The 16,186-nt window shown below is 35.8% G+C and overlaps 1 protein-coding gene across 2 annotated transcripts in view; it reads right to left on the minus strand.

Moving 5' to 3' along the window:
* Positions 1-2,066: 2,066 nt before the first annotated feature.
* The window catches only part of LOC120524929 (calcium/calmodulin-dependent 3',5'-cyclic nucleotide phosphodiesterase 1B-like), a 93,611-nt gene continuing 79,491 nt past the window's right edge, over positions 2,067-16,186 (minus strand). For both annotated transcript variants that reach the window (XM_039746800.1, XM_039746801.1), the window contains exons 11-14: positions 11,083-11,164; positions 9,731-9,848; positions 3,561-3,697; positions 2,067-2,462 (exon numbers count right to left, since the gene is read on the minus strand). In XM_039746800.1, the coding sequence (XP_039602734.1) occupies positions 2,371-2,462; positions 3,561-3,697; positions 9,731-9,848; positions 11,083-11,164 (429 nt within the window). In that variant the 3' untranslated portion in view covers positions 2,067-2,370. The remainder of the gene's footprint in view (positions 2,463-3,560; positions 3,698-9,730; positions 9,849-11,082; positions 11,165-16,186) is intronic.

The raw sequence follows: 16,186 nt of genomic DNA on the forward strand, positions 1-16,186 counted from the left end.
CATGTCACAATGAACTTGTCAAGAAACCAAACACATTCATATCTAAAAAATATTACATTTTTGTACTGGATTCTGAGTAATTATTTTATTACCAACATTTTATGCAAGTGATCTTCATATTTTACTGTTATCTATAATGCACAACCCACAAAGAATACTGCAAATGCTGGCATGGAACTAAAAATGTTACTTTGTTATCTGAAGAAAAATAATAAAACTGAGCCAATGCAAGTTAAAAAAGCTGCAAAGAAAGCTGCAAGACAGGACTATACCTATAGATTTGTAAGAATTAAAATTGATTCTTCAGAATTTTTTTTTTAATATTTAACATTTGTTGCATTAAAATATTGAGGAATGGATTACTTATTCAAATCCATATGAATGCTGTAACACCAATGACTATTTGTTATTCTCTATAACATTAAATGCTAATTAATAACTATGGCAGAAAACCTCCAAAATTAACACTTAATTAGGAGTGGTCTAACCTTTAATAAAGATATACAACATGTAAGGCAGATGCATCATTCGTCCTGTGAATAATCAAATATAGTAAAGATGGAGGCCAATTTTTTATGGCACATTAAAAATATTTTTAAATGGCCTAAATTGATTACAACTAATTTTGTTCATTTTGATGACACTGACCTTCGTAGTTGCTTTTATGTGCTTGACTGAATATGCCAACTAATACGGTGTGGCATGCCAGTGTTTCCTCTTTAAAGGGTGAATAAGAAGTCTGGAACCAAAAAGAGGAAATGAACTCATTATTGAAAGTAGCTACTCTGAAGATTCATACGTGAACGTGTGACTAGCAACAGCCATGCAGGGATTGAAACAAAATGCTGGCAACCATACCAAAGCAACAAATAAAATGATAATGAGTGAAATTATCAACATGTAGAAAGGCATACCTAACATAGACCCCACAGATAAATTAAACAGACTCATAACAGTGTTTCCAAACCAATGGCACAAAAAAATAACCTTGAGTCCTCTTCTCCACATGAAGAGTGAACAATCTTAGCCAAGAAATTTCCTTTAGAAGTCCTTTCACTAAATTAATTGTTTAGGCTTTTTGCTAAAAATGACCATCTTGACCATGAATGTTTTTTGAACATTACTAATATTTTAAACAGATCTTTTAAAGAATAAAGCCTTTTGCCAATGAATGCTAATGCTTTTTTAATTGAATATATTAAAGGGCTTTCTACCACTTCTTTGAATTATAAGAATATCAGGGCCAAATGGATGATCACAATTATATTTTAGTTAGTGAAATACAGTATTTAAACAGATGTGTTTAGGTGACAGTAGAACAATGTTATGTACATTGTGGGTTCAGATCCCCTGATGATCCTTGTACACATAGAGCTAGAAATGATTGATTGATGACCAAGGTGTTTTGAAATGGCACAGTAACCTATGGCATGCTCTTTACGCTCCATAGACACCTGTTCAGTTATCTTAGTAACCCCTTTAGTAGCTATCCCTGCCGATTTAGCCGTTAAATGGTAAAAGAGCCTCACAAACTGGATAAACATATAGTATGAGCTCAGATGTAATAGTAGGACATTGGCTTTAGTAATCAATATGCTGTATCCATTACGGTGTGTTATGGCTCTGATATATACTTGTGAAATAGGAATTAGTTCTGAACTTTTTTTAAGTCACAATGTTTGATTAGCTGTTGTAGGCTGAAGCAAAAAAAAAAAAAAAGTGAAATAGTTATGATGATAATTTTAAAGAAACTGGGAAAAAGAAATGAATTCCTAAAGTATTCAGAAATTTTTAACAATATTTACAACAATAAATAACTGCAATTAAAGAGAACTATTTTGATTTGAATCATGTTTGTATTGTATTCTTATTCTCATTCTAAATGTAAAATTCTATGTTAATTTCAAGTCTATTTTCTTGAAAAGTTTAATAAAAACTAGTCAAACCTTAAAAGGCTAATATGTGTGTGTCATTACTAGCAATCAAGAACCTGAGTAGTACATTTTTTTATAAGTGGACTTTAGTGACATCTGCTGCATCAAATGAAAAGTGCACAAAATCTGGCCTGTCATTTTTACATTTATTTACATACCAAAGGTCTAGAGAATCCAGCTAGTTGCCAAATGAAATACAGCAAGTTTCAGATTTCCACTTCCAACGTACATACTGTATATGCAATACATAAATTTATCTTTAATAAACCTTAGTTATTATGTAGTAATGGTTTGTGGGTCTACTCTTTATATAATAACATTCTGCAGACATATAGAGTAATATATTTTTAAATGTTATGTAATGCATTCAGTCATTTAGCTATGATGCCATAATGGAATCTTAGTGCTGACACAGCAACAATTTTCTTTACTTCAACTAGTCTTTTTTAAGAATTAATGCAGGGTCTTCTTCAGAGATCTCTTCTTCATTTAGTGTCAGTTCATCAATTGAAGTCTGGTCAACAGATCCTGTTAAAATTTGAGAATAAGATATGTAAGAGGCAATGTTTGATAAGAGATGTGCAGAGATGTGTGCCTGTTAGGTGAAAAAGTTGAACCTTTCCAATACACCTTGGCTATATTTGTCAGTATTCTTTTTTAAAGAACACCTTTTATACAATGTGACTTAAACACAATGGACTAGATAAAAGTATATAAAAGCACACATGCACAGTACAAACACTTCTGCATGAACACTAAAGGAAAATAAAAATTCTAGTAATTGAAAATAAATTGCACTGCTCCTGAACAGTGAAACAAAATTAAGTTCTTAGTGTTAAGAATGGCTATAAATTATAACCAAAAATTGACTTGAACTACATAGGATTTCCCAATTGCTCTGAATGGGTGCCTCACCCCTTTGCTTATAAAAGTATACTGTCACCTCTAAAATGCTCTTGGCATCACAGACTAACTTTAGAGATGATTTATGAAAGATCTTCATTCCTTGTGGCATTATATACTAAATTGTGGATATACTATTTTGATTTAGAAAGTTCTAACTTTTCTTTTCAGACACGACATTTTAACACCTTAAAGAATAATTTTACCAAGTAAACATCGATCCATTCATGGTAAGGGAAATGGAAACCAATTTTTGGCCTAACAGCATTGGCAGCAAGGAAATAACCAGCCTTTGATGGGATATATATATATATATATCTGTATAATTCTTTCAGAAATTAAAATTAATAAAACATTGGGTAACACTTTATAATAACTTTCATTCATAAATCATTAACAAACATTATCAAAGTATTAGTTCATATGTATTCAAAAAGTCGTACATTTCAGTAAATGATAATTAATGCACTGTTAGAAGATTAATAAATTAACAAACATTACATGTTTCTTTACATCTTTATAAATCATTTCTTCATTAGTTAAAAATCTAAGATTTACGCTACCTAATGAAAAGTTTATCCTTTGTAAAAGTTAGTTAAGAAAAAACGAAAGTTATTATAAAATGTTACCAAACTTTGTATTAAGCAGCTTTTCCTCCAGGAAAAAACTAATTGTTTACCAACTAATTATTTTAATATAATTGAAAAAGCTAAAACACTGTACCATTGGCTGCTCGGTCCTTCCATTCCCGCTTGTTCATGTGCGTGAAGTGGCTCCAGGTGGTCCTGAAATTGTCAAGTGCGGAAGTCATATGGCCTAGGTTCCATTCCACATTCTGGGTGTTCTCTTTCCAAAGTGAGCTGCAGAACAAACGTTTATATCAGTCTTGCAATATACCAAAAATCTAAAGTTGTGATTTCAAGAGAAAGCCAATTGTCATTTGTGTTGAATGTGGACACATATAAGAATACTTCTTTAAAGAGTCAATCAATCAATCAATCAATCAATCAATCAACATTTATTTATATAGCACATATTCATACAAAAAAAATGTAGCTCAAAGTGCTTTACAAAATGAATAGAAAAATAGAAGACACAATAAAAAATAAACATAAGTCAACATTAATTAACATAGAATAAGAGTAAGGTCTGATGGCCAGGGTGGACAGAAAAAACAAAAAAAAAAAAACTCCAAAGGCTGGAGAAAAAAAAAATAAAATCTGTAGGGGACAACTGTAAGAGTTGTGATAATATATGTACAACAATAACAAATCTCCTTCAGTACAAGGCTATAATACATAATAAAGCATTTAGTTCATCTGAGGAAACAATCATTTAATAATGAGTTAAATTATACTACACACACACACACAGTTCCTCTTTCTCTAACTCAGAATAACCACAGTAATCTTATACAGGAAACTAATTTTGTTCTCGTTACTGTAATTAGATCAGTTGGTAAACTCAAACATCAGCTCTTGTTTTCCGACTCTGTCCGATAAAATGCTTGTAAAAATACAGCTGTTGCACAAGTCCAAATGAATGATTGTGGATATAATTAAATATAAATAAGATCCTTGAGGTACTTGATTTCCTCTTCTTGTAAAAGAAAGTCATTTTCCAGGACAATACCAAGACATCCGATTTGAAATTTTTCATCCCAAACAAGTCACATTTGACAGCAAATTACTCTAGTGACAATAAAGACTGATTATCATTTCCAAATATCAGTGATGCAACCCTCAAGATCTAATTTTTCAAAATGTATACTCTCAAAGCTTTGTGTTATTAGGTCAACGATTAACGACATGTACCTAAAAAACGAATGGTACCTATATCTGCATTTGTCTGGTTTCCAAAAATTCTGCAGCTTCTACTTTCTCATGGGGTTCAGGCAATGAGTGCCATTTGTTGACACATATGCAAATAATTACACAGATCAGTTTTTTTCATTTTAAAAGTTTTAGCAAAAATTCTAAGCAAAATAGTTAACACAAAAATAAAGAGGAAACATTGATAACAGAAAAGTTCTTATATAAGATGTTCCTGTTCAAGACTTATATAGTGTCACACATGTGCGAGTAGGAGGCAGCTAAAGGGCCTGAGTAACTGTAATAAAACCTCTGATCAGGGGGCGGTGGAGTACGTCGACTGTCTTTCTCAGTTCCCTACAGACAGGTTCCGGTGCCTCAGAAGACATAACCTCCGGTGCCAACCCCTTTGTTGATGTCACATCCGGTCCAGAAGACATCACTTCCGATTCCGGCCCTTTTGATGACGTCACTTCCTTTACTGGCCTTTAACACTAGAATTACCAAAGCCTACGAAAAAACTCTTAACTCCGGCCCACCTTAAATCCCTTCGCAATTCTCAGACAGCATCTTTTGTCTTGTATAGGTGCTGATCAAGACAAGCAGCAAGCAGCCTACTATTCCATCCCCTCACCAGCGCAGAATGGCCACAAAGTTCTCCCAGCTCATGCCTTGATTATCTGGGAGTGAAATGCTGGAGTTTTAGAATGGAAATAATAGATAGTTATTTGGAACACCTGCATTTCATGTGTGTTACGATTCTACAATAATCTGTGTAAACACTTCGTTAAAACAGAAATGTTTTTCATATTTTAGTAATAAATGTTAAAATGTAGACATAAACTATATAATGTGTAAAGCCTGAAGTGCAAAGATCAAATAAACACTTTCACAAAAGGTTCAAGGATTGTGCAACAGCTTCCATGGCACAGCAGTAAGAATTGCTCAGTTATAATCAAGAGTCCCCGAGTTTGATCCTGACTGCCTCGTATATTTACCGTTTTGAGTAGTGAGCTGCTCTTATTGTTAATTTTACACAATAAACACATACATTTGATTTGTGTCTATAACAGCCGCTATGAATGTATAGTACTTGTAAAAGTTTTTTTTCACTTTAATTCTCTCAGTCATGATCACGATACATACTACTGCCCCCCCATCCCCAGGGATCTGACGCTGTTACTTTTTATCTGAAACTGGGAATAACTGTAGATGTTAGTGGTGTTTTGAGACAATCGAACAGGAAATTCTCTGATCTGGATGGATAAAAGTTGACACACAAATGCTGGCAAATCTGCCTTCGTATCTTATTGTCACTTGATTTTTTTTATTTAATTTTATTGAGTGTTCCTGCTTACGTTGAATTAGTATGCGCCTTATGGCCCGTGATGTCAAAGCTGTGCTGACAAAAAAAACAGAGACATAGGTATATATGATATTTGGAATTATTCATTTTAGCAATTGTATTGTACATTTCGGAAAACATTGTGGCACGGATGCAGCATTATTCCTATTCATTCACGTTTCTTCTTGGGTTTGTAATCAGTGACTGTGTTTTCTTTTTCCCCTATCTTGCCCGGTCTACACAGGACTCCAGGACATGCAAAGGAAAAAATGTTCCTCTGCAAGGTGAGCCATGAACGCTCTTCTTGTCTCAGTGGACCGCAAACATGCCTTGCACAGTACATGTGCGTTGATCGCTGCCAGGTCAACTTGTTATAGCATAAACAACCGGCCACCTGTGTGTTCCTGCTCACACTGAATAAGCTCACGCCTTCAGGTGCATGCTGTAAGCGCAGCACCGAGAGAAAAAAGAAAGAGACAAATATATGTGACATTGTGAAGAAATCACTGTATGACCTGAATAGTAACAATTAGAAAACATCACCACACTAATGCAATATTATTTGAAAACTAACAGATTGGGTGTAAATTTATGTTACTTGTAAAAGTTAGCTTTTTTCACTTTAATTCCCTCAGTCACGTTGACGTTCTCCCTCCCCTTCTGATCTGACCCTAACTAACAGCGCCAGCATAAATTTACACCCAATCTGACGGTCTTAGTTTTCAACATACAAAGGAAATCAATGTACTCATACAATGTAAAAATGTTTAAAAGTTTAAGTGATCAGCATACTCCACACTGACTTCATTGCCTTCACACAACACATGATTGTGGCACAGTCAACAAAGAAATTATTTTCACAAACAAGAAAGAAATAAACAGTTAATAATGCTCTGTGTTACAATTTGGTATACCTAGCACCTGGGGCCTCATGTATAAACGGTGCGTATGCACAGAAATGTTGCGTAAGAACTTTTCCACGTTCAAATCGCGATGTATAAAACCTACACTTGGCGTAAATCCACGCACTTTTCCACGGTACCTCATACCTTGTCGTACGCAAGTTCTCTGCTCGGTTTTGCAGACTGGTGGCACCCAGCGTCAAAGCAGTGTTACTGTTCCTGTGTGGTTACACCTTATTTTCCTGATGCGGCTTTATAAATACACTGAAACTAACCGCATATTGTTTATTAGTGTAATGCATCTGATTGTAATTAACTTGTAACAATATAATGGTCCAGGGAATAGCCATAGTATTCCAAATACCATAACTGCTTTAGCGTTGTTACTCTCACTTCTTCTTCTTTTTCTTTCAGCTCCTCTTGTTAGGAGTTGCCACAGTGGATCATCTTTTTCAATATTTCTCTCACTGCACCACTCAGAGTATTTATATCACTGTATCTGAGTGGGGAATCACAGCAGCAGCTGATCGGAAAGGGAATTATCGGTATACAGCTTTAAGGACACGCTGCCTCAGTCACTGCAAAATGTTTTAAAGCCTTTCCTGTACGGACCTCGCGGTTCAGAAACAGAAACGATATCATTTATAAGGTGAAATTCAGCAAAATATGTTTATTAAATTATACAGATAAAACTTTAACTTCATTTAAATAATCTATATTCTTCACTGGGAGTGTCGTTAAGGATAGAATAATTAAACATGTACTACGAAGATATTTCAATGTTCTTTAAACGTTTTGAAGAATCGGCGCTAAGCTTACAGATGGCTTAACGTCTATTACAGAGCTGATTGTATGGCGATCGGTTACTTGGGGAAAGAAAAGCACTGACTGCAGTGACGGCTACACCAATATATATTGAATATAAAACAGAAAGAGAAAATAACAACACAGCTAAAAACACAGCGACAAATTTCGGCAAAAGTTAAATGCTTGTGTCATGAGCACGTGCGGCTATGCAGCCATCCACTGTGCATAAGCTACCTTACTGACGGGCGGGCGAAGGAGCCTAGAGCCGCCCCTGATTGTACTGCTGCAATAAATTATTTCATCGAAGTGAAACCCATGTTTAACAACGTGCTTTAACTCCTATCATCATGAAAATATCACGTATACATCTCAGTATTTTAGTTATTCAGAGAACTGTAATATTACGAATGTAATTGATTGTGTCCAGTTGGAGGAAGAGAGCCGGTTTAAAAAGCAAGTAGTGATTCACACACATAGAGCACATAGAAGATCAAATACAAAACAAAGCATTTAACGTGCTACTTTAATTACGATGTGATTTGAGAAACTGGTTAATTAAACGATTTTAAGATGAAGTTTATGATGTTCTACTTTAATGACAAAATAAACTACGTGATTAAAGTGGAAATGTCGATATTGAAGTTGACATTTCGTGCTTTTTCCTCACTGTGTGCCTTTTTTCTCTGTACCCTAATAAGCTTTCATATGACACTCAGACAGTGGGCTTACAACTCGGCTTTTCACGGCGACTTTGATATGTAACTTTTTTTTTATTTCCGGCACTGTGCGATCTGTGAATGTGAGCTTTCAAGTTTCTCCAACACGCTATGTCACTCGATCAACTTCCTTTTGTTGATTATACCACGGTTTATTTGAACAAATAGTATGTTTTTCCTTTGCCTCCACTTGGTATTCGCTGAAATTCTTATATTTTCCCCGTGCTTTTCCCATTGTCTTTTCACAGAAGGCTGCGCTTAAGGGCGATTTATATTGATTTGCATATTCAAATAGGCGTAATTCTGGGAGGATTTGGGCGTTACATAATGAGCGTGCACGAGCGTTAGTTTTCACGCTGGTCGGGATTTATGTAGCGGAAGAACGTGGAAGTTGGAGTACGCACAGATTCCTGCATCTGGATTTTTCTGTGCGTAAGCACATTTCAGCTTTTGTGCTTACGCCATGTTATAGTGCGAGTTCTACGCACGGCGTTATACATGAGGCCCCTGGTCTGCACTGAAAAATGACATTTAATTTACTTTTATCAATTGTTCTGAAGGCCTGGAAGATAGTGATAGTCATAACAGTAGTGTGTCAGATGTTGAAAAGTCTGCATATGAGCATGGTACAAAAAGTAAAAAAAAAAATCTTTTAACTGAGATGGGTGGGATTTGCACTATAGAAAGTTGGAGTGTACTGGTGATGCTGCGTAGAGGTTTGCTTTGTGGTGAAGATCTGCTCCATGGTGAACAGTTTCGAACCTGCAACCTCCCGCAGTAAGCAGCATGAGCTAAATGGAGAGCTCCTTTGATCCGCCACTCAATACACATTCTCTGACCACTGTGAGCGGTGCACATTCTTGGTGACGTCAGCTGATTTCTTTCTGTGTTAGCTCCCACATTCTTTGTGCAGCGTCGCCACTACGGCAAACAACTGGATATCACTAGATAATAAATCACGGTTTTCTTCCAATGGTACTCACCTCCAACAAATTGCACTACCCTGCGCCGTTTGTCTTGCAAACTTGAGGATTTTCTTTCAATAATATTGACGATTATCAGCACTATTTTCACCATTTACCAAAAATACATAATGACTTTGGGATCGAAAGGAGTAATTGAACAGACAGAGAATTCACTTGGACAGGTCTATTGAATATACAATATAATGATGAAGTAATTTTCAAACACAAAGAATCAGTAAGAAAAGAAACATCACAGTATCTTACAATAGTACACTGTCCATGACTATAATTAATGCTTTCTAATAGTGGTATGTAATGGTAATGAAATATTGCAAACAATCACTGACCTATACAATTTGCCTGGTTCAGGTGGTACAGGGCTTTCTTGAACCAATGGTATTATGATCTTCTCTGCCATGTCGGTCAGTAAGGATAATGTGGGATCTACGATAAAGTCAATAAAGCCTGTAGAGTGAAACAGAAGTTGATGTCACGTAGATGCCTTTAAAGAACAAGTACAAGAAAGCGGCAAATAAACCTCATAGACATACAGAATCGCAATGATTAGCCTGTTATCAGAACTGTGATGTTATGTGTTATAACCAATCATTACCGCTCAGGTTTTATTTTCTTTAAATTTAGGTGTTAACAGAAATAAAAAAGAGAGGGCAATAGAAATACAGTTGCTCACCTAGCAATACAAATCAAGGTAGAATCAAAGAAGTTTGGTATTATTATGGCCTCAGAACTAAACTTCAAATCACGTTTTAACCGTACTACTAAGACTGTATTTTCTCATTTACGAATACTGCGAGAGTCATCCTGCTTTTTTACATCTCAATATGCAGAAAAATGAATAGTTTTTAGCTAAATATATGACACTACTACACTCTTCACAAGGCTACGTAAGGAAGATAGACATTGGCTGCAGCTGGTTCAAAGTGCAGTAGCAGGAATCAACCAATAAAAGAAAATCTCAGAACATATTACCTTACTTATCATCATTACTTTGATTGCCTTTGTCCTTTATAATTGACTTTAGTAATACATAAAGCTCTGAACAACTTTGTTATATTTTGGAGTAGTGACCCCACACATTCCCAGTCATAATCTTTGATCCTAAAACACTAGTTTGCTCATGATTCTAGCAGCCACATATAAGAACTGTTGAGGCCACCTTTCCTTTGCTGCCTTTGATCTACAATACTTTACAAATAAAGATAATGTTGGATTAATAATGGGACATTTTTTAAAAAACTTCTAAAACACCACTTTTTAAATTTGGCTTTTTCTTATTCTGTTGGTTCTAGTAGATTAAAATAAGACCCACACTCTTTGCAAACCTCTGCTACTATGTTGTCACTCCATATCATTTAAAGTTTTAATAATTGAGATTACTTTTGCTTAGATTTGTATATAGGGTAACTTGTGTGTTTATGTATCTGAATTTATCTTTTAATAATTTACTGTTTAATGCATTGGAATTGTAAATATTGTGTACTGTATATGCTTTAAGTCATATTCAGTGAAGAGTACTAAAACAAAAAAGTTGAATTGAAAATTGCAATCGTTCTCATTTCATGAAATCCTACACTTGGTAATCTATGAAAACATTCACTTTAGTTTTATACTTCCAGCAACTCTATTCTAAGCACCACTGAACAGCTCTTATAAAAAAAAAAATGATTAGGTACTTTACCAATTTGAGACTGAGCGACCATAGTGGATTTGCGATCACAGAGAGGAGAGAATGGCAACCCCAGTTCTGCCTCTTTGTCTCCCTAAAGAAAAGTGTCACAATGAAAAAGTAAATTGTTTAGTAATACAGTTTATACTAAATGATCTCAGTTGATCTCATTTTCTTGACCGCTTTTCCTGGTGAGGGTCACAGGGGCAGCAGGCCGAGCAGTTCAGATCAGACTTCCCTGTCCCAAGCTACAGATTCCAGCTCTTCCTGAGTATTTGCCAAACACTTCCAAACCAATTGAGAGATATAATCCATTCAGCATGTCTTGGGTCTGCCACAAGGTTGCCACCAAGTGGAACATGTCCCGAGAAGCTCTAGGGCAGGGGTGGGCAATGTCGGTCCTGGAGGGCTTCAGTGGCTACAGATTTTTGTTACAACCCAGGTGCTTAATTAGAAACTAATCCTTGCCAATCTCAGACCTTACTATATGTTCAAACTACCTAAACAGGCCTCTCTTAATCTGGATGATCAGTGTCTGTAGCCTGAGGCTCCCTTGAACCACTAAAATCCTCACCACAGCATGGATTTTCAGCCCAGCCAAACTGCGAAGAAACATCATTTCTGCCACTTGTGCTCGTGATTTCATTCTTTCTTGAACTCCTCCACTAAGGACAGTAACACCCACCTCACCTGAAAAGAGCAATCTACTCTTTTCTGAAAGAGAATCATGACCTCAAATTTGGAGGTATTGATTCTCATCCTATCCTATTCAGACTCAATGTCCCCAACCTCACCCTTCACATGGGAGAAAATGTTTCTGGGGTAAACTGAAGCGTTAGCTAGATATTCCTAGGAAATCTTAACTGCTTGCCTAGACTTCCTCAGTCTACCTGGCCTACACCCCTTGCATTGAAGCCAGCCAATAACCAAGTGATGATCAGTTTACAGCTCTGTAGCTCTCTTCACCTGATGACACAACTATGAAATCCGTTATTGACTTTCGTCCTCTAGGTTCTCTGGTACCAGGTACATTTGCGAGCCTCCTTGTGTTTGAAAATGGGTGTTTTATCGACAATCTATGACACAAAAATTCAACAACAATTCTCCACTCCGGTTCAGATCCAACAGGCTGTTCCTCCTAACCATGTCGCTCCAGTTATCCCTGTTAATCCTGACATGAGCATTAAAGTGACCCAATAAGACTACTGAGTCAGCAGGCAGCACCCTTTCAACCACCTCATCCACCATCTCTAAGAAGGCTGAATCCGCTGAAGAGCTGTTTGTTATATAACCACATTAAGACAACCCTCTTGTCCACTAGAGAAAAATCCAATTGCACAGCCTTAGCTGGGAACTTGTGAGTATGTCCTTATCTGTCCGAGGTATGCTTTACATATGCCTTTGCAGTGGCTAGTCCTAAATTGTGGAACAGTTGCCCCCTCATGTGGCTTTTATTTTTTACTGTCAGCTCTTATTCTGTTTAAAGCAGTTTGGTCAACTTTCAGTTGTTTTAAATGTGCTATATAAATAAATAAAACCAACTAAAACCAACATTGGAAATCCAGACTAGGAGAGAAACCACCCCCAGTCAAAAAGTTTAGATCCAGAACCCATGGTATGTGTGCAGCTGACACAAACTATATCTAGTTGGTACTTTTCAATCTATCGCACCAGCTCAGGCCCCTTCCTCACAAGAGAGGTAAATGTTCCAAGCTCCCAAAGTCAGTCTCTATTGCCACAGTCTTGTTCATTCAGGTCTTTCCTGCCTATGCCCCTTACTAAACTGGCATCACTCTTGACCCTCACCCTTTATCTTATCGGTAGTGAGCCCACAAGACAGCTGTGTTTCAGTCTGAGGACAGCTGGGATACATGTCTTGCTTGACCACCAGGTGCTCACTTCAAGGTCTGGCTCCAGGGATGGGTCCCAGTTAACCTATCCCAGGTAGAATACACTGTTTATTTAAATTTGTAACTTCATGAGGGTCATTGTGAACCACTATTTGTCAGACCTTTCAGCCCAAACTGCTGCACCAATGGAGTCCCTACTAGGAGTACAAAGCTCCAAGCTTCAAGCATCCTTAAGGTGCACAAGCCCCATCATCATGTCACGGTGACACTCTAGGGTGGTTTATGCTAAATGAAGAAAATGAAAATATATGTCTAAAAATAAAAGTGAATATTTGTTTGATTTATATGTTATGTATTTGGCATAAGACATGTGTGGTCTCCATAAAGATGTTTGTTTTATTTCTTTATCTGGATATAGTGTGAAGAGACAGCTAATGTTAAGGAAAGAAAACATGACATCATGGCTCAAAGAATGTCCCTGACTCAAAGAGCCTCTCAATATAAAGGTCTATGGTTTAGATTTTTTCTACAATACAGAAACAAAAACCGGAGACTAACCAGAACCTTTCAAACCTAGTAATGAGAGACAGAGAAGTGAGTTAAGCAAGAGTCTGTTATATAAATGTATTGGTTCCAGAATTATAAAGAATTGCTTCTTATTATTTATTGAAAGAAGTTGGTAGGACAATGCAAATGAACAGCTGTCACATTACATTTGGATCCTTTGCAACACAAGAGGGATGAACCATGGCACAAATGGCATGATGATTGGTCAAGAGGCTCACATGACCCTGTAAATGTTTAGACCCATTAAATGAACAGAAGGATTGTGGTCCCTTTACAAATTAGTTCATTATGCTAAGGGGCTCCCTTGTTCATCACCAGTTCTATAATGTTCACAGGGATAAATAAAAAGGCACCTTATACCAAATGAGTTTAAATCTTGAAGATTAACAGAGAAATGAGTGTCAAAGTTAGAATGAAATACAGGGGCATTTAAACTATTGATGTGATATACCTAATTTATGCCTTGTTAGACCCAAAGTAATAAAGCCTTAAATAAAACAAAGTCTTTGACTTTGTAATTGATGTCACTTCAATGGCAGCAATGCATCTTTAACAAATAGCTAAATATCAAGAAATCATTTATGTTTAATTGCATGAGCACAAATAAAATCAATACTCCATTAACTGGATTTGTGGCACAGTTGACTTAGTGGAATATTTTACATTCCTATAATTTCTCCTGTAATCTACAAACTAATTACCTTATGGAGTCACTTCACTCCGTTAACTCTAGTCACAGTAAAACACTATTACAAGTGACAAAGGTAAGGTTGATTTGTTTTTAATCAATTTAGCATACTCATGCACAGAGTAATGCTGCTGATTTGTAACCTTTGGACTCATGAATTTTTTCCAATTGTAGTATTTCTGATTGTGGCCTTTTTTTCTGTTGTTATGATAACCGATAGTACTAAACTGGCACAGAGTTAAAGACAATAATGTATTGGGCTACGCTCTGCAATGGATACAATGATAGAAAAGCAGGTTTACAACAACAAAGAGTTAAGCAGCACACAAAAACAGTATCATTTATATAATTAAGTGAACTGTCTGTTGTCTATTTAAGTAGTTCATAATTTTAAGGTAATTGATTAGAGGCGACCTTTTAGCCTTTTACATATTCAGTAGATAGACATTAAATTGAAAATAATAGATTTACTTAAATGAATCAAAATACAGAATAAAGGCACCACAAATGGCTTAATTTGTAATTAAAATGAGTAAATATAAAGTAATTAAAACCTCAGTTACATAGCTTCGTGGTTTACTTGCTTTGTCTAAAATTGCAACATGTGTCATTGTTCAATAAAACAGCACATCCCGAACCCATTGACATGATAAATAATGGGAAACATGCTTGAATAAATTTTAGTGTTTTTTGAAATAATTAAAAGTAAAACACTTGTTCAAATGAAAGAGAACTCAGTTTTTTGCTGTGTAAATAACTAATTCTGGATCAGACCTCAGGTGTGTGTGGAGAAAGATCATTATCAAGAAACCGGTGACTTAAAAGGTCTACATTAGTACACGACAACATGAGCATGTCAGGAATGATCCTAGAAAGTTTTAAAGTGGGGTATTTTTTCTTGTACTACTTTAGTGTTAGAGATTTAATGACTTAGAATTTGTATTTTTTATAACTGATTTTAACATTATGGAACACACCTTTTAAACCTTTTTTAATATTACTATATCTTTTTCTTTTGTCTCTTGCTGATAAAAAGGAAAATGCTACAAATGGTGTAATAATTTAAATGTGATATATTATTAATTCTTGTTGTTTTTCAATAACTAGTGTAGCTTTTTATGTTTTACCCTTTGCAATGAGCATCAAATTAACTTCAACAGTAGTGCAACTAACAATGCAGCAACATTAAATATGCTATAAATCCTGTCAATGATAAAAAAGGTGGGCATTATTTAAATATTGTCATTTTCAATCAAAAGTTTAGGTTATAATGTTTTGCCATTTTCTAACAAACGTAACATTAACTTAAACAAGAATTCCACAACATTGCATGTGCTACAAAAAGCCTAGAACCTTCTCCAAGGCTTTGTTTCTCATCTAACAGGAATTTCATGAACTCTCAATCCACAACATTCCCCTAAACTCATAGCTTAGTATGGAACAGAATAAGACATGCCACTTAGTTGCCTCAGTTACCAAGCATGATTCCTAATTCTATTTGATGGAACCAGAACTGAAGCCAACTCAGAGAAATTGAGCATGTCAATTTAAGAGATGCTTCCTCTCTAATCATGCTTTGTATAAAACCATCCAACTCTTGTTGTCCCACTCCTTTTAAATGATCAGCGATTGCTTTGTTTTTACAACACTCAAGCCCATAATCTCTCTCCCTTCCAATCAATTGTTATTGCTGTGCATGATTCTTTTGAATCCACCCAGAAGTTATCCTAAGGGATCACTACTAATAAAGGCAATCCTTTAATTCCACACAGTCACTGGCACACACTGCTTCAGCTCTCTTTTTGTTTAGTCCTTGGCCAGTAGGCTGGCAAGCCTGTTCTTTTGGAAATGAGTATACTTTACCAATAGTAATAACTATATGATGCATTTATTGTTTTGGCCATTGACTGCAGATTGAAGGGTTGTATTTTAAAGTTGTTAATGGCAAATCTGGATATCTGAAACTTTATATGCAAATACAGAAAGCCTTTCCAGGAAAGGTCAATAATAC

Source organism: Polypterus senegalus, chromosome 3 (genome assembly GCF_016835505.1).
Source record: "Polypterus senegalus isolate Bchr_013 chromosome 3, ASM1683550v1, whole genome shotgun sequence".
NCBI lineage: Eukaryota > Metazoa > Chordata > Cladistia > Polypteriformes > Polypteridae > Polypterus > Polypterus senegalus.